Source organism: Lagopus leucura, unplaced genomic scaffold, assembly GCF_019238085.1.
Source record: "Lagopus leucura isolate 7727_CA_CO unplaced genomic scaffold, USGS_WTPT01 Super-Scaffold_810, whole genome shotgun sequence".
Lineage (NCBI taxonomy): Eukaryota > Metazoa > Chordata > Aves > Galliformes > Phasianidae > Lagopus > Lagopus leucura.
The window spans coordinates 11,395,070-11,415,245 of NW_024962261.1; the positions used below are offsets into that span (position 1 = coordinate 11,395,070).

General features: G+C 36.6%; 1 protein-coding gene across 2 annotated transcripts in view; it reads left to right on the forward strand.

The window, feature by feature from the left end:
- MEGF10 (multiple EGF like domains 10) overlaps window positions 1-20,176 on the forward strand; it is a 96,278-nt gene that overhangs the window by 29,869 nt on the left and 46,233 nt on the right. For both annotated transcript variants that reach the window (XM_042866268.1, XM_042866269.1), the window contains exons 5-7: window positions 5,671-5,763; window positions 18,759-19,005; window positions 19,300-19,420. In XM_042866268.1, the coding sequence (XP_042722202.1) occupies window positions 5,671-5,763; window positions 18,759-19,005; window positions 19,300-19,420 (461 nt within the window). The remainder of the gene's footprint in view (window positions 1-5,670; window positions 5,764-18,758; window positions 19,006-19,299; window positions 19,421-20,176) is intronic.

The following is a 20,176-nucleotide window of genomic DNA, read 5'->3' on the forward strand; positions in this document are numbered from 1 at the left end:
ACAGTGATGAACTGAAATCCTGTGACTTCCTTTTGAAAATACTAATTGGGAATTTACAGCTTGAACACTCACAATTTGCTATTCCCCTATGGTAACTGCTTACTAACGGTAGTGCTATTTCACTGCTTATTATGGGAATAAAATTGCTTATCATTGTATGAAGCCATTGTAAAAATGTGGTAGTCTTACACTGCTGAAGGCTCTAAATGTTGTACTCATGTAGGAAAAGAATGACCAGTAGTCACATAAAAGCGTACTCTGAATTTTATGTGTTATAAATACATACTTTTCAGAATCTTTCTGAGTCCAGACTGAATAGATTCACTTAAGCTCAGTATTTTAAATTATGTTAATAAATATGACAAAGCAGTATTTTTTCTATGTAACCTTTGGCCAGTAGACAGATGCTTTTGCAGAGTAAGGTAATAACAGCAAGGAGTATTCAGTCATTCCAAACACAAACTTTGCCACCCTTAAGTAGTTGTGCCACCTGAGTTTGTGTTCAGGTGGATAAAATATCCAATATTTTTACTTAAATTTACTTAAATTTACTTAAATTCCAGCACTGCATTAGGCATCAGTACTAGAATGTTAATGAGCAGGAAGGAGGATCTCAGTACTTCCACTGCTACATTGTTCTGTAAACTCCTTATATAACTGCTGTTTAAAAGGAGATGGAGTTTCTGATTTCTGGCTTCACTATTGACAGCTGCAGAAGGGCAGGCCAACTGTAGCTTGGCTGTTGTTGTTTTTTTCCCCTTTATTTATTTATTTTCTCTTAATGATTGCAGTGCATTTTTTAGAATACTTTTATAGGTTTTCTTCAGATATGGCATGAAAGTAGTTCATGGTTAGACCTAATGGATTTCCTGAGGTGATCTGCTCTGCAGGCAGATTCAAAGGTAGATTCATTTTATCAAGTTCTATAGAGCAATTCACTGAGAGACTTAAAAACTCCATGCTTAGTCTTTTATTTATTCCAAATAATTTGCTGTCACTTTTTGTTCTCAATCTCAAGGAGATTTGTCATATGGGTGCTAGACTGGGTTCCGCACTGGGATGGTTTTACATAAAAGCATAATCATCTTTTTTTTACATTTACAAAATCCATCTGATTTTGTTGAAGGAGTTCAGGCATTAAGATATCTGTTGATTTGTTGTGTGTTGACAAAGTAGATTAATCCTTGCAGCATTTTGGTAGCATGAACATTAACTTTACATACAATTTCTATGGTCTAACAGTCTAGTTAGTCTAAGAGCACTAAGGGAGGATTAAGCCTGTTGAATTTCCCCAAGACAGGAAATGGAAAATCGGCAGACTATGGGGAGAATTAAGAATCTATCTTGATGTACGTAATTGAATACCATTCACCTTAACAAAAAAGCAGATATCAAAGCAGAAAAAAAGGATTGATCAAAGGATTTGTTCTAACATGCAGTGTAGAAGGAAAGACTTCATTTGAAAAAGGCACATTTATAATGCAGTTTAAAAGGTACATGAATTTCATCTTACACAAAAAGTGCTGAGAGACCATGCTTTAATTAAGGTAAAGGAAGTTGGAGGTAATTTTTGTGCAATATCTAAGAATTCTTTTCAATTTTGAGTATAAATTATGCACTCAAACATCACTCACAAAATTTTGAGAGCTTTAACAGGTGAAGAAGCTTATTTTTCCTGAAAAATGGGATGTAACTCTTCAAGTTATTCTTTCCAAAGACTGTAGGTATCCAAATATAGTTAGAATGGTATTAGCAGAAATGACAAAGCATGGAGTCACACATTTGTTATGATTTCTTCTGTTGGAAATAATTTCTGTGAATTAATAATATGCAGATATACTTAATACTGAAAGTACAGACTTCATTCAGTTATCACTCTGTTCTTTCTAATATTAATTCTCCTTGAAGTTGATCAGAATTTCACTTAATAGGAGATTTCAGGTATGAAATCAGGTATGACTTCAAGGAACTGTTTATTTGAAGACCTGACTCATTTGTTCAAAAGCTGGAAGTCTAATCTGGGAACTGTAGTGGATTCTCCTGCTCATCTATCTATGTGCATAATTACAATCAAAATATTTCAAGCTTTTATTCATTTTAATTGATTTATGTCTGTTTTTTTAAAGGGAATAAATGACAGATATAAAAATGCATGCATGAACTTTAATTAAAGGCAAGAATAGTCTTTTTCACAACTTATTACTGGAAATACTCTTCTGTCTTTTTACATTAGGTAATGGAATGCACAGCTGTCTAAATATTGTCAGTGGTGACTTACGATTAAATAACTACATGGCACTTTCTTAATCATAGAGAACAGATTCATAAAATGCCATTCAGAAATTTCAAGTTTTATGTTCCACTCTTCATATACGCTCCAATGCAGAAGTTGTATGAGATGCTGGAATTACTCCTCTCAGCTGTGATATTTAAAGTAGTAGGAGGAGCAGTCGGCATCTCCACAGCAAGCAGTATGCTGGAGTCCATCAGCATGTATGTAGGTGTTTGAATTGCAGTCTTCTCTTGAGCTGAACACCATCTCCCATCTCCCTCCTCTCTTTGGTATCATTATGAGTCATATAATCAGTACGTAAAAATGGCATCTTGATCTAAAATTGCATTACATACATTATGTTTCTTGTATGACTGGCTTAGCTCCCTTGGTAAAAGCATCCCTTCCAAAACTGTGGTGAGGCAGAATGTCTACAATTGATTGTTTTCTGAGAAGCCTTTGCCTCACTTCATTTTCAGATTGCTGTAATTGTGGTATTGATGTGGTATTGATGTGGTATTGATGTGGTATTGATGTGGTATTGATGTGGTATTGTGGCTTTGACACTTAAGGCACATCTTTCCAATGTGATTCATGTTGCTGAGTTTGCTCAGCAGGGCATTTTTATTTGGCTGGTGGCAGAAACACGAGAGCTAGGAAGAGAACTTGAAAAGCCAGGTGACCCTCTGTCTGGGGAACTGGGAAGGATATTTTATGGATGCTTCAAGTTGGGTGATGATACTGTATAGTTAGGAAAGGCATATCTTCCTCCTGTGCTTATGAAAATGCAAAGATGTGATCTGCTGAAGTATAGGTATGTGAGTTGGACAAGGCAAAATTTTAGGGATGATTTAAAGGAAACAATAAGACACAGAAGAATGGGGAAAATAAGATGAAAAAGCAAATATGCAACTGCAATCTCTGATTGCTTTTCATATGATAACTGATTTTTGCTTAGAAAGGAACAAGGTATGATTTAGATGATTTACTGCTGTCAGTGAATTTTTGGTGATTCTTTGCACTGCTCAGTATCAAAGAGATTTCGGAGTAAGTTTTTCATTTGCTCTTGCACATAAGTGTTTCTTTACAGCTTGTGTAAGAGGAATGAGAAAATTCTCACTGTTTCTGATGTCATTTAGGCCTATTCAGCTTGTTTTCTAGTACTCTTCACACTGCTTGCACCTTGCACATTTTTTAGATCATGTAGTAAATTATGATTCCCTCCTCCCCATATTCATTGCAAAAAATTTTGGTAGAGACAGTCTCTTAGGAATGTTAACTATAGTTCTGTTAACAAGAATCAGTTAGACTAGTTAGTGTATACAGAATAATTCTTTTGGTTACTGAATAGGTTTTTATGTATGTCTGGAATATAGTTGGAAATTGTTCCTTGTTTGGATATATTTTTTTGGCATTAAGAAACTTAAAAAAGAAAACCAGGATTTAAAAAATATATATACTTTTAGCATCTTTGAAACATTCTTGGCTTTAGTTCAACCTCTTCGAAGTAAAGAATTACATGTTACTCCACTTTCAGAAGGGATTTTATATATTTGTGTGCCACATATTTTAACTATTTTTGAGTTTGTTTGGAAGAAACATTTTGTAAGGTTCATCAGTGTTCCTTATCCACATGTATTCTAGTTTGTAGAGTCAGCAGAGTTTTGAATGTCAAAAATGCATACATTATTAATGATGTTCGGTTTTGCATGTTGATATTCATTAAGGTTTTCACACATGCACACAGAGACATATTGTCTTATGGTTTACTGGGAAGATTTTTCACACAATTGGCCCTGAAAAACCCTAAGTGCCAAAGGCAAAACTTATTAGGCAAGAATCTTCAAAGATGTAAGTAATTCATGTCTAGCTGTAAAAAATGTAAATGTGTGATGTATTATTTAGTAACTATTTCCATAATAGGTAGAGAATAATTAAATAGGTTTTTTTTTTTTTTTTTTTTTTTTTTTTAGTACTTTGTATTACTGGACAGTTACAAATATTCTCATATTCTCCCTGGTAATTTCTAGTGAAGATCATTTTAATGCACATCTAAAAAGTGGCTTGTAAGGCATAAAAGTTAAGAAGGAAACTTAAAGGTTGTAATTAAATGTAAAAAAATAAAACTAACTTAAAGGCAGTTAATGTCTGTGATCTCAAATAATGAATGATTTTAGTAATATATACTGTTTATCACTTTGTGTCTTTCTTTTTTGTATGGCCACACAAAATGTAAAGATGACTGTCCTGCTTTATGATGTCAAATTAGGAAAAAAATTGCAATTTTTGCAGTTTACCAAGTTATTTTTCCTGGTTATTGTGTAGTATTTTCTATCCTTTAAAAACATAAATAATTTGTGTATAATCTCATTAATCTTCTTGTAAACGTAGCCTTGTCTTTTCGTATTGATCACTTTGTATTGATTGGTACACCAGTAAGATTCCTGTCACAGCTTTTCTGGAAATGAAGGTATAAGAAAATTCTCATCCTTTGCACATCTTTGAAGTTTTATTCCTGTTTGAACTGGATGGAAATTATTACACTGTATGTACTTTGGAAAGCTGAGAGCATTTCTTTATGAATATATTGCCAGCAACTTGCTGATTGCCAATTTCTTCAGTGTCTCACATTCTGAGTAAGTTGTATTGGTGTGCTGGGTATTGGAGCCATTTCAAGTTTTGTTTAAAAAGAAAGCCTTATTTTGGAATAAGCCATAACTGTAGAAACGCACATATATGTGCTTGCAAAGCATAATGGGTATTGATAATGAAAAGTTTCAAGCAGCTTCACTTAGCACTATTATAGAGGTTGCAGTGACTCATAAAATTTACACACTGTGGCTTGCCTTAATTGTCATCAGAGTTTTGAACTGTGCAACCATTCAAAAAAAATCAATGTTAAGATACTGATATGTTGCAAATCATATTTATCCACACTCTTTTTGCTTGCAGAGGTTTCCATCTCCCTTGGCATAAGACTTGGGTTCACAGAATAACAGAGTGGGTTGAGATTGGCAGTCCTGATTCAACAGTCTGCTCAAGCAGTGACACTTAAAGCAAGTTGCCCCCTACCATGGCCAGACAGCTTTCCAACCTGTATTATGATAGGACTGTTTTTTTCACTAAATGTGGATGATTTTCTCTTTTCTACATGTATACATATTTGAATGATAATATCTATATAGTTTAGCTGGAGCCTTCAAAACATGAAAAAATAGAAGAGACAGAGGTTAGAAAGCATATTTTGACGGAGGCCATCGAACATTAATGTATTCTTATTTATTTTGCTTTTAAACAATGTTGGAGGCATGAAACATCATGATTGGGGGTAATTTTTGAATATTTGTTTTAATACTAGGAGCTGTAACTTGTTATTTTTATATTTCCTTCACTGACAGCTCACTGTGCTGACAAATGTGTCCATGGTCGTTGTATTGCTCCAAACACCTGTCAGTGTGAGCCTGGCTGGGGAGGACCCAACTGCTCCAGTGGTGAGTTTTCACCTGCTTCTGCCTATCTTATGCTCTTTTCACTGCTTTGTCCCCTCTTTGGGGAAGATCATCACTGATCCTGTGCTTGGTTTCCTGCTTTCTGGTCAGGATGTTTGAGTTATCAAGTTACTATGTGTGTTCTCATATTTCTCCGTTTACTTGCAGACAACTTTACCCTGCACCAGCACTAAATATCATGGTTAATGCTCAGAAATATGCCAAATAGGATAGAATTTAGTTTCTGCTGTAAGTAAACAACATGATATTTGAATGATGAAGTCCCCAATTTTTTTGTTTTCTTGATGAATGAAGAATGATGGTGCAAGGTTGCATTTAAAAGCTCTGAGCTTTTAAACTGCAGCTTTTTAAACTGAGCTGTGCTCCCTTCTTGCATTAATAGGTCCTCCATGTTGGCTCAGTTTCTCTCTATTTTTCTCACTTCGGTGATCCTTCCCCAACTCTTTTCCTCTTCCCCTTTGCTTTAAGAGTGTATACAGAAGAGGACAACAAGAGAGGAGTATGAGGGACACACATAGGAGGAAGACAGATTGGTACCATCACTGCTTGGTGTATGGCTGTACTCACACACCAATCAGCTGGTGGTCATGCTTAATAAAAAGTTATGAAGTTCGAGGCTGTCACATACTTCATACAAGAACACAGCAAAATATCAAATCCATGAAGTGAAGTACTGCAATAATAGCATTTGATGACCATTTTAGTCACTACCACTGTTCTGTAGCTGCTGACTGTAAAACCACGTGCTGTAGCCAAGGAGCCAGGCTGCAGTAAGACAGAGAGTGCTGACAGAGGACAGAAACTCCTCCGTGGCAGAAGTGGCATCTCTGTGTACTGTTCTCTTCCTCTGTCTAAGGTAATGATTTGTGTAGACCATGAATTGATTTTTTTCTTCACTTTACCTCAAACAGAGGTTCTCAGAATAATTCTGGATTTTTGCTCATTATAACAGGTTATCTATTCTTTCTTTCCTCTCTCTTCACAAGGTGTTAGGAAATGTCATGTTGAGGCTGACACTACAACCGTGTACTTCGTTACAGTCACGATCAAAGCAGGTCACTGTTAGTAACTATGCACTTGAAAGGAATATATATTTTTAGTCATTAATAAAAAATAAATAAGGTTTATAATTTAAATTTCACAGACATGAAAATCTTATTCATAAAACAGAGTGGATGTCTTGCAAAGATATTATGCTATGAGTTTACTTAGTAGGAGATTCCTGTAAAAATAGTACTTGTGGAAAAACCTAGATCGTAAGCGGGTCAAAAAGAATTTTGGATTTATTTTCACTGTCATTTTTTTCCCCACTTAATAAAAATAGGGAAACGTGTTTTGTTTCGCTTTGCAGGCAAGGTGCTAATGTTACTCTATCTGGAACTGATCTGTTGTGAAGGCAGCTTATTTTATAAAATATGGGGTGAGAAACAATTAACGAGTTACACGAAAAAGAACTTGTAACTTGTCACTGTTAGGTTATTATATTTAGTGTATGGTCTTTGTATATGCTTACAAGTGGTTCTTTTCATAAACAAAGAAGCAAAGTTTTGCTTCAAGCATAAAATAGTTGGCAACTCTGTATGTAGATGTTGATCTAGTGTGCAGAATTTTCAAAGGAAATTGTTGAAAAATGATAACTTTATGCCTTGTGAACTTTATGCCTTCAACTTCAAGCCTTATGAATTGAGATTCTCTGTAACTACTCAGATTTTTAAAAGCGAACATTGCTATGCAACACAGAATGAGGACATACCATTATTTATTGAGATTTCCAGATCTGAAACTCACTGAAAAGGCAATTTAGGTGAGTCAGGAATCTCTATATCTCACTCTGGAAATAATTATTTCTATCTCAGGATTTGCTAGAGTCTGTTTCCCTTACCTGCCTGTTATAATTCATTTTGAATACGTGTACAGCTATTTTCCCGTGCTGCTTCTTCAGTTCACTGCCTTTGACTGCTTGTCTTGGCAGTCTCAATACCAAAATTATTTTCTCATGTGAATACATAATAGGCAGAAACTGAGAGAGCCTTTGTGCACCTTTGAACTGTGCAATCTTTGGAGAGTCTTGCGATCCTCTGAAGACTTCTGCAGGTGCTACAGCTAACTGGAACTGCAGATATTTATTTCAGAGTGCTGGCCTAGCCCAAGAAGAAGGGGAACGTGCTAAGGAGATGAAAGGGTTTTGTTCATACGTTGCTGGGAGATTTGGCTTCGTATTTGTCCTGTTCCATGTTCACAAATTTAAGTAAGACGTTGGTTTCACTAGGTTGTTCTTTTGAGTGCTGCTCTTTGTTGCTAGCCATGTGTAATTTCCTTGTCTATGTGTCTGAGAGCTGCAGTGCAGATCACATCAACTTGAGAGTCATTTCATTGTAAGTACCTGAGAACAGAGTAAGGCCTGTAGCAGTTTCTGTCCACGTGCCATGCCACACACCCCACAGTTAATTTTACATGTTGTTTCTCGGTTCTATTTACCCACTTTGTTTAAAACATTTTTTTAAACCATATGCTGTAGCTTCTATGGCGCAGTGGATTCCTGGGAGGTAATTGCAGTTAAGTGCATTCTAAAGACTTCAGTGTTCTCTAAAAGTGACAGAGTGATTGCATGGACTAAACTGGTGTATTGTACAGTAAAAGCTGAATAAGAAGGCTTCCTCCTGATCTTTGCATACCAGTGTGTGCTATGGTCTAGTAATCTTTTCAGGGACTAAACTTTTCAGAGACTCATTTCTTTATGTGGCAACCATTACTTCCTAATAGCCTAATAGGTCAATGATTGCTTTCAATTGAGGGGAAAGGGATGAAGATTTAAGTAGGGTACTTTGTCAGTATTCTTTCTCTGAGGCTGTCCTCATTCAGTGCTTATTTCTAAATCTACTCTTAACTTTCCCCTCGTTCAGGTTCTCTGCCTTTCTGAAAACCCTGCATCCTTCTTGAGAGGAAAATAGGAATGGATGTTTTCTTCTGCGAGTAAAACTGAGATGTGTTTTCCAAATTTGACTCATTAATTAATATCTCCCTGGAGAATGTTGTCTGTGTGAAATGTATTTTTTCTTCAGGCTTTTTCTTTTTAGTTAAAAGTATTGCAGTTACTCACTGTTGGCTTGCAGTGATTTTTGGTGGGAAATGAAGGAGACGATGCTAACATACATATACCTGAAGGGAAAAACGAATTGAATTAGGTGGTCTCTTGTAAACAGAACCCTTCCATTCTAGAAGAAACAATGAAACTCATGCAAAACACGTTATTCTAATAATAAGTTATTGACTGAGCACAGTAGATGAATGACAAATGAGTGGGCAGAAGACATGCTGAACATGTATCTCAGATCAAGTGAGTCAGCATGATGTGTGTGCTGTCAGCATCACTTTGAAGAAATGTTTGTGAACTTCAGGAGAACAATTTAATTAATTCTAGTCTGAGGAGAGGGTAAAACAGAAAAAGGATAAGGTGGTAAAGATAGCCTTGTTTGTATGTTAAAAATGTGAACAAATAGATTCTATCAAAAAAACATGACAGCAAACCAATTAATCAACCAAACCCACCTATCTTAGATTATTTTTTATATCAGATTTTTAAATTGCATGTGTCAAGTTGGTTGTTGTGTGAGAACATTTTTGACAGAAGGCTATGTATAAAGCAGTCTTCTATAAAAGTTGCTATATACAATGATAACTGGCTATCAGATGTGTAGTACTGATCAAACTATCTTTTCCATTTGTAAATTACTTTTTCTGCCCATTTTCTATTCTCCTTAGTAGAACAGTATTTGCTGTAAAACATAAAATATGGACCTGATTGTCTAATGTGGAGCCCCAGTAAGCAATCAGGACATTCCCTTTGTTTTTCTTCTCATGCCTAGTAGTCCACAAATAATTCAGTCAGAATCAATAGGACAGTTTCTGCATAAGCTTGAAGCAGGGGCAAAAGGCCAAAATCAATATTACACTGGCTTGACTGCAAACGATACAGCATTACTGGTTCCCGGCTGGCCTGAGTAATATAGGAAAAAAAGGAATAACATGTATTTTTTTCTGGTTTATATAAATATGCTAGAACTGCCTGTGGAAACATGAATAAGCACTTTCTGTTCGATTCTTTAGTCTCAGGTTTGCTTGAATGGCTAAATTTTCATCTGTAATTCTGATGGTGATTAATAGTAAATCTATATATACTCCGAGTACAGTATAATGTACTATAGTCCGAGGGCACAGAGGTACAACAGATGGCATTAAGGCATAATTTGGCTCCATGGTTTTATAAACCATAAGAAAAGAAGCATTGGCTTTTTCTTTAATATTTCAAGCAGGGTGTTTAAAGCTGTAATATCAGAAAACCATCTTTTAACCTATAAATACAGTTAAGGAAACTTCTAAGGTGCAATAGCTCGGCTACAGTTAGATTTCACTTGTGGATGTTAAGTTTTCAAATCTTACTGTTTTCTTCATGATACTTGGCAGATGCAGAATATGGCAGAAACTGGATTGCTTGGCACAGTTTGTGTGAGACGCTCACGTGAGTTGCAGGCACTGCCAGTTTCTCAGTAGAGCTTGTAATATCCATTAACCCTTATGAAGTGGATGCGTGAATGTTTTCTGCAGGCACCTTTGCACCCCAAATGAAACAGCCCCCTAAGTGCAGGCAGGGTGCCAGGAGCATCTCGCCTGTTCAGTAGCACAGCCTGTGAATCTTGAATGTTTACACTGCTTTCTGATTTTGTTTCTCAAAAGTATTCTAAGAGCTTACAAGGTATACATAAAGAATTAGCTCTTGCTTAAGTTTACTAAGCTACAGCAGTCTTAAGGAATAGATTTGGATTTTAAACATATGCTCAAGCTGCAGAAGCTTAATTCATGGAACTTAGAAATTGCTAAACACACTAGTGAAACTGCAGTGTCCTGATACAGAGCTGTTTGTTTTTATGGGTTGTAGAGAAATAGCTCATTCAAGTAATGTGGAACTTTTCCTTCCAGCTTCTGAATGGCCACATATGCAAATACATCCTGTTAGCAAAAGTGACAACACACCATAAGCAGTTTAAATTTAAACTTTTCCTGTTATACATAACATTCCCATGTCCTCTGCTGGAATGCCTGCAGATCTCCTGACTGAGTTACCAATTTTCCCTGCTGAACAATTTATTTTTGCCTCAAAAAGGCTGGTATCTTTGGACTCAGAAACTAACCCAATAACAAGTTAGATCAGGTGCTAGGAGGGAAAACAGACATTACTGGAAGTTGCTATCGCCTTCATTGTCATTGTAGTCACTACAGGAAATTAAGAAGAAAAATAAATATATTTTCTGCAAAACTCAGTTATCAGTTACAGAATTTAGTTGAAATTTACTGAAGGAAGGCATTGCAGTAAACAGTAATCATTTTATTCCTTTGTAAAAATTTTGTGTATCAGAGAAACACATCATTTTTTGTCTTTGATCATTTTTTAAGCTCAGTGTATTTGTGGTTATTTGAGTTGATCTGTAGGAAAACCTCTGCGTAATATTTTTTTTTCCCCAGTAACAATACAAATGTATTTTCAGTATGTCTTATGTATTTAGTCACTGGCTGTTTATCCTGTTATCACAGGATAATTTTTTTGACTAATTTAAAAATTTAGGTGACCTTCAAGATCTTAGAAAGTATTATAAAAATAATAAAGAATAAAAGCTAGTATTGTGCAGGGAGATCTGCTAAATCAGGATTGTGGACAACAGTCAATTTTTAAAAACACAATCAGATTGTTATAATTTGATAACTTTTCCAGTAATAGTGATTATTTTTAACACATTTCATCTCAGTTCCAAGATAAATTGAACACCAAGAACCATCTGTGTGTTTTCCTTAGCAATTTTCCAGTCTTGTGTTCCAATGTCTAAAGCACTTTAAGGAATCTTTTGAAATTTATGGCATGTGAAAGGTATATAGTTCCAGTCTTTCATAGGATCTGAAAAACACATTTTTATTGTTCTTCCACTTCACGGGTCAAAAAGCTTTTACAAAGTGAAAATTGAAAAAAGTAGTAAATCTCTAAATTAAATTAAAGCTTAGCATTTTGAATAAAATCCTTTCTTTTACACGAAACAAAAAGCAAGAATGAAAAATATGCCACAGGGTAAAAAGCCTTCAATATAACAAATGAAATCAGATAAAAGCAAAGATTCAAAGGAAATCCAGACTTAATAGAATGTGTATTTTGGAAAAAAAAAAAAACAACAAAACAACAACAACAACAAAAAAAACCACTATGCATTGCTGTGTCTGGGATGTAGGTAAAATAAGTCTAAAATGAACGGATATTTTATAATTACCATGAGTGACTTTCTGCAGGAAAAGATTTGTTTTCTGATATATATGTGCATGAATTTTCATAATATCTGAAGGTGACTAGAACAGATTATATCCAACAGTGTATGGAGAATAATCTCATGTGTTTATTAAATAAGGCTCTGAACTATTTTTTTAAGGATATTTTTATTCTAATATTTTTTTACATTGTTATCTTGCCTGTTAGACACATCTCTGAAATTTTTGTTTGCTGTATTCCACATTTACTGTCTTGAAATCTAGGCTGACACATAGGTTGACAAGGGTCTATGCATTCTGTAAAATTTTGAGTATTTATTATTTTCAGAATCTGTGGGACTTGACATTTATTTGGTTTTAATTTTACTAGGGAAAATAATTATCTGTTCCCTACCCTGCAGGAGTTTCTTAAGGGAAACAAATGCCATGAATTTAGACTAATAACTAACCAAACTGTAGTACCAGAGAATAGCTTCAGTACTCTGTAAACTTTCCAGTATAAGGATGATCTGGATTTAGATTTGTGACAACTTCTATATTTTTATTATGGATTTTTCTTTGTTAATCAATAAGTGTTTTAAACTGAGACAAGCTTTGAAATTAAGATCACTAAGAATAGCATCTGCATGGCTATGACTTTTCCTGTCCATATCAGCAAAGAGTAACTGAGAACCCGTAAAGTATTATTCACATTTAGTTTTGTATGGACTAAATGTACATAATACATTTATGTAAAATATGATCTAGGTGAGTCTTGTTATGCAAGTGAAACATTCTCTTTTCTGTCAAGAAGGATATCGATCCAATTTTCTGACAAGATTTTGATCTGAAGCATGATGTATGTTATGTCTACTTATAAATGGATATCTAAAATGCCAGTTCTATTACTGTGGATTTATGTTAGGCAGGTTTCTGACTTCTTGAGCTGAGAGAAGTAATCTAAATTCTAAAATAAAGACAGCCTTAGGGCAACTTATCATAGCAAGCTTGTCAGTAAGTTATTCCTTCGGATAAATCAGCATTTTCTCAGTATTTTTCTATTTTACTAGCATTGGCTATACTTAGCTATTAGTAGTTGTTATTCCCTGATAATCATAGCATGACAGAACTATTTGAATTGGAAGGGATCTGAAGAGTCATCTAGTCCCAACTGTTCTGCCATGGACAGAGGCATCCCCCCCAGCTCAGCTGCCCAGGCCCCATCCAACCTGGCCTTGAGCTCCTCCTGGAATAGGGCATCCACAGCTTCTCTGGGCAGCTGTGCCAGGACCTCGCCGCCCTCTGAGTGAAGAATTTCCTAATATCTAATCTAAATCTGCCTGCTTTCAGTTTGAAGACATTATACCTTACTATATGTCCAGCACTACACTCCCTGATGAAGTGTTACTCTCCTGCTGCAGGCCCCCTTTAATACTGAAAGATTGCAGTGCAATCTTCCCAGAGCTTTCTCTTTTCCAGGCTGAAAAAACCCAGCTCCCTCAGCCTTTCTTCATTGGAGAGGTGCTCCAGCTCTCTGAGCATCTTTGTGGACCTCCTCTAGACCTATCCAACAGTTCCATGCTCTTCTTGTGCTGGGGGCCTAGGCCTGAACTTAGTATTCCTGGTCCTAGTGAAAATGGAGTAGAAGGTGACAGTCACTTCCCTCAATCTGATGTTCACACTTCTTATGTTGCAGCCCAGAATATGGTTGACCTTCTGCAAGTAAAAATATAGAATGGAAAGTTGCCTGTGTCTTAGAGAGCCTGTAATTGATGGCAAAGAACAGACAAAACAAAGTTCAAAACACGTAAAAGATAAGGGAGGAAATGAATGTCAATGGGAGGTAGCAATTTCAGCATATTTGCCTCACAATTTGTGTTAACTTTTTGTAGACTTCATAGAAAGGTAGAGACATGGAGAAGGACAATTTAGCAATTTTATAGTTTGTTGTATGGAGAGCTTTGCCAAGTCATAGGGGCTACTTGAGGAGAAGCAAGGAAGACAACAGTCTCAAAATATCACAAAGGGCCCAATGTCATGGACAATGTAAATGTGATGGTTGATATTTTTACACTTGAATAAGAAATGATAGATGAGGGTTAGAGTATAAAGGCCATGAAATTAAGGACAAACCAATAGATATCTGAGAGTCTAAGAAGCGATGCCAAGGAAGGGGCAAAGATTCAGACTTATCCTTGACATGACAACTTAGAAACAAAGAAAGGATGATCAGAGCTAACGTTGAAATTACAGCCAGCTTCAATTTATTTTACACACTGGAGCAAAGAAAATCGTCTTTCACTTACTATTGGCTGTGACTTATCTGAGGAAATTATGTTGAAGTTTTGAAGGGGCAGAGAGGAACTGCGTATTTGTTACTGTTTGTTTATTTTAGATTTGTTCTTGACAGTATTGCGTGCCAGGAGAGGGAGTGGTTCACTTTGTACCTGCTTTTTGGAGATGGAGATTTTGTTCTCAATTGTTTTTAAAGACCATAAAAGCTCTATAGCCCAGTACTCCAATAAGAGTCCCCTCTGTTTTGGCAGCAGTGTTATGTAATTCCAGAAATATACAACAGTGTTTTCCTGTAAAAAGGCAGAAAGACATGCAATCCAAAATAAAATTCCATTCTGCTATCTTGGAAGTGCATGGAGGACATCTGCAAATAACAATGGTAAAAACAGTAAATCTTAGTTTTGCTATTATTTTTTGCTTTTAATCCCTATTAGTAAAACAAAAACCAAAAAACACTCAACAAACAAACAATCAAAAAAAAAAAAAAAAACCCAGAAAGAGAAGTCAGATCTTAAAAAAGTAAACCAACCAATCCATTAAAAAAAGAAAAAAGCAAAAAAATCAGTCTGTCTCGAATAAAGTGAACTGTAGTGTTCTTAAAGGGTAGTTGTAAATCAGCTTCTAAGTATAATTTTACTGAAATGTTCCTTTTGACCTGATTTGATAGCCTTATTTTGTTCTCATTACAGGCTATTCTTTACAGAAGTATAGAACTGTAGGTGATCAAGATGGGTTTGTCAAGAATAAACTTACTTATTCATTTTTTTCTTTTTTTTTGCCTTTCAATGAAATCAACTAAAAAAGCCAAAAAACGCCCACCAAGTGTGTAATCTCATTTTGTTAAAAATATATTTGTTTACATAGAATAAGAAAGAAATTACCAAATTCTGCAAAGATGCTTCCAAATAATAATAGAAATCAATATTTTGTGTTATAAAATACCAAGTTTCCCTATGCTGCAATTTGCAAATCATCAGCGGTTCAGAAACAATTTGCATAAAAACACATCTAGCTTCATATAATTACAGTGTGCATTGGAGCTATGGGAAATACAGTACATTAAACTTTCACAAGTGCTGCAAAAGACAAAAAAAAAAAAGGCAATTTACATCATGGTTTGTTTGTTTGTTTGTTTTTGTCTTCTCAAAAGTATCTTCTTCACACATGAATCCTTGAGCTTCTGGTTCCTAAAATCAACGTTTGGCACTCAGTTTCGTAGAGCATTTCTATGTGTTGATAGATTTGTATTGTCTTGGAGTTTTGTACCATACCTGCTTGTTTAATTGAGGGTTTATACAGTGTGGTACCCTTTTTCTCAGAGGCTTTTGCTTTCAGTGAGCAGCATTCTGAAGGAAAAGTTTCCCACCTGATATTGGTAGCATTGCATGATGTGCAGACAAACAGAAAGTATAAAAGCAAAAATGGTAACAAGATAGGGCTTCAACGCCATCGTGTTTTTAAGCTTTTCCTTTGAAATATTTTTTTCCCCAGCAGTGTAAGATGAAGGTAGGAAGGACATCAGGAGTCTCCTATGGAATTCAATAGTGAGCAGTGCAGCTAGATAACACATCTACTTATAACAAACAAACAAAAAACCACAACCAAACAACTGGGGATAAATACAATATATATGCAAGAAAAAAAAAAAAAAAGCAACAAATTATGTTCACCTTTGCAAGAATAGTGCTCTGTATAAAACAACAGTATTTGGCTATTTCTTTATGATAAATACAGAAAATTAACCATGGTGCACAGACTGGCTTTTTCTGAACACAGGACTCTTGTTTCTCTACTTCGCTTCTCTTTCATGCACACCCTGTGCTGAGACAGATGATGTACAACCTCAGCTCTGTTTGGCAGCCAGTAGCTGGCACTTTGGTGTGTGTGTGCATGTCGTGTTAGCATATGTGCGTGTGTCTGCCTGACCTTGGTGCAGTCAGGACAGCAGAGCAGCTATTCTGATTAAACTCCAGCTGACAGTCTGTAATCTGATGATGGTTATCAATGCAGAAATTATCCATTCCACCAGATCAGCAGCTGTGCAACTTCCAGCTCAGCTTTCTCAGTTTCTGAATACTAGGAAGTAACAGAAGCAGTCTGATGTAGTAGTTGGTAAATTCAGCTTTCAAAACTAACTAAAGGTAACCTCATCACAGAAAACATTTTTACCCTTTGCCTTTTTCTTTCTTTAATGGTAAATGGAGTATCAGTTTCTGACAAATCACTTTAATTTCCTATGGGGAATATTATTGATTAGCAGTCATTAGATGTAGAGGTAAAATACACTATTTACATGTCTCATTCAAAAATATTAGATTTTTCCTTTAATTCTGCAAATTTCTCCACAGCTCTGCCCATTACTCACAGTTAGATATTAGGCTGGTGACAGGCCTTGCATAATGGACTGCTGTGCATCCATAGTATGGTACAGCCATCACAGTCCTGGTGGGATGCTTCACCGTTGCGCTGTAATGAAGAATCACGCACTCAATATTTGTTACCCACCTGGCCGTTGCCAGGAGAATGGTCATGAGGCTGGAAATCCTATTAGCAGCTGTCTGTTGCTTTTTATTTTAATGATTTCCTGCAAATATAATGTGAAGATCACGTCAGGAAGCTAATAAATTATTTTATTCTGTGCAGTACATGCTCTTGCAGTAAAATAGTCTAGAAAGCTTCAAGTTCATTGGCACAGCACGTTCATCCCACATGTCAGTAAATCTCCAGGAGTCAGCAAGATGCATCCCAGGGATAGACAGCAGATTGGGAACAAGTAAAAGGAGCAGAGGGAGTGCAAGGCTCTGCTGCTTCACAAGTGAGTAGCAAGGCTTTCTCTGTGCCTGGGTGTTGTGCAATGGTAGATGTGAGGTGGGTTTGGTCTATATGGCTCTGAAACTAATTTTCTTTTCTCCAAAAAGGTGTGTGAATGTTGTTGCAAACCACTTACCAGCTAGTGGGAAAAGAGCACAAACTGGAATTTATGAACCAAACATTTCTGCCATGTCTTTATATCTAAGAGTGGGTTTAGGTCATGTTCATCCTTAATTCTGCCCTGGAACAACCCTGTGCTGTTGGCCGATCTGGGTTCTTCTGTTTATCAGGCATCTCTAATTTTCTTTTGTTTGTTTGTTTTAATTATTATTCCATGAGGAATAACTGAAATTGAAATTCTGTATTTTGTCTGGGAGCAGAAGAATGACTGTTATCTGAATCCATACTAATGTGTTAAGAAAAAAAGCAAGCAGACAAGTGTAGAGGTGTCTGTTCAGTCATGAGAGAACTTGTATCTGTCTCAGAAGTTCCACTGTTCTTACATATATAATTATATCCCAAAATATTTAGTTGTCTGAGGATAATCACCTGCTCAGCAAGCAGATTGCCTATTCTGTTCCGTGTGAATATGCTGAAAATAAGTAGGTAGAAGTTGTGAATGAATGTGTGTTACCGTGGGTAAAGACATCCTGTGATGAGCTGTATGCCAGAGGGGTGTATGGTGTTGTGTATGTAGTCCAGAGCAGAAAATAAATATCATCAAGACGATAAATGGAGAAACCACAGTGACAATAAGGTGGGTAGTCATTCTGTCAATTTGACAGTATTGCTGGACATTTTTAATGCGTGTAATATTTTCTGTTGCTCTGCATTTTGCTGTGTGTAGGTGTTCACAATATCTCCATTAAGCATACAGATTCTTGTGATCTTTACCGGGAAAAAAATCTTTAAAGGTTCTAATCCCTTTTCATTTGTGTAGCCTAAGTGAACAGCTCCTGAAGCAGAACAATTCCTCCCCTGAGGATGTGTCTCGAATTACTTTGCCGTACTCCAGGAAAGCGTGCCTGTTCTCTGCCGGTCTTTTTTGCCCCAGGAGAAGATTGAGAGAACAATGGTTGTCAGTCACTGAGGGGAGCCTAGACTTTCAGTTGCTGCAACTGACGCTTTTCTGTTGCAGCGCTGTTATTGATAGAACACAAAAATAAAACCAGGTCATTTGACCATATAATTAGCTCATTCCTGTTGAACTCTAAATGACCTTAACCTTCCTCCTCTTTACAGAATCCCCATGTTTCTCATTAAAAAATATTCTTCCTAAACAGTGGGTTTTTTCTTTTGATTCCAAGATACCCCTAGTGGTTACGTATGGAGTTCTAAAGGGCTGCATTGGCACACACAAGAAAAGATGCACTTGAGTGATCATGAAGACACACTGGATAACCAAATCTGTTACATCCAGATAATGTTTTACCACCAAAAATATGAAGGAGCTGAAGATGGGCCCAATAACAACTTTGGTGTATAACTTTTTCTTTCTTTTTTCTTACTGTTGACTCATAGTTTCATCAGTGCTCTAACATGAGCTATTGTGAAAGTGGTTTACATTTTTCCTTCTGCCCTTCCAGCTTGTGACAGTGACCACTGGGGACCGCACTGCAGCAGCCGCTGTCAGTGCAAAAACGGAGCCTTGTGCAACCCCATCACTGGAGCCTGCCACTGTGCGTCTGGTTTCAAAGGCTGGCGCTGCGAGGAGCGCTGTGACCAAGGGACATATGGAAATGACTGCCATCAGAAATGTCAGTGCCAGAACGGAGCCACCTGTGACCATGTGACTGGAGAGTGCAGGTGTTCTCCTGGATACACGGGAGCCTTGTAAGTACAGGGCATGTTGTATAGAGGGAGGAAATGCAGAGTATGAAGCATGCTAACAGGGGAAATCAAGTTTGGAGTAACTTCTGTTAGTTACAGAAGGTAACTTCTGCTACATTCTAGGTCTGTTCCCTTAGGTGTGTTGCACAGACACTGTACAACCTTCAGTTTGCTTCTGCTGTGAACTGCTTTCTGTTGCCTACTTTTGACCACAAACAAATGATAGCATTAGCAATACAGAGGTAGCTGGAGAGCGAGTGAAGTAACAGTTGTGTCTGCTGTATACCACCTCTGCAGCTGTGAGGATCTCTGCCCTCCAGGGAAGCACGGGCCGCAGTGCGAGGAAAGATGCCCCTGCCAGAATGGAGGCATCTGCCACCACGTGACCGGGGAGTGTGCATGCCCACCAGGATGGATGGTAAGAACATTTGCTGAAATCGACAGTGCCCTTCAAAATTTCTAGAATTCAGGCAGCAGAAACAGAGAACAGTGAATGAGAACATAAAATGTAGCCAGGAGTAAGAAGTGTATTTCAGCATGAAAAACTGGAATAAAATACTTGAATAATCCATCTGTTGCTGAAAATCCTCCAGCTCTGCACTGCCATTTTAACCATGTGAGGTCCAGGGAAGCAAGGGACGTGAATTATACCATAAACAGGTAGTATCCATTGAATTTTGTCTAGAAAGTGTTCACTTCCAGATAGAACTTATTACTCTAGGGAGCTGATACCTCCTTAGAGAGACATTATGTATTTTTCGTGGGGGATTTTGCATCTATTTTCAATTGTATACTATGCATTTAAAACAAACAAACAAAAAGAAAACACCCAAACTTTAAGGTATTGTGTTAAGTAATGCTAACAGAAACAAGACATTAGAATTTGACCGTTATCTTTTCACTTTCTACCCTCTGGTCAGTGCGAAGGGAAAGAAGCTACCGATGAAATTCCTCACTTGCATGTAGGCTCCTTTGCCAGACTGGCAGTTCTGAGTTAGGAAGTTGGAAGATGATCAAAAGGATGGATAGTGATCAAAGCCCAACAGTTTCCTTAGAAAATATTCATAGATGGTATTTACAATCATATTTATTCATTTTTTTTCTACATACATGTCTATGACGGGTGAAAATCTACATTTATTGAACTTCTCATTATCATGATATATGAGGAGTT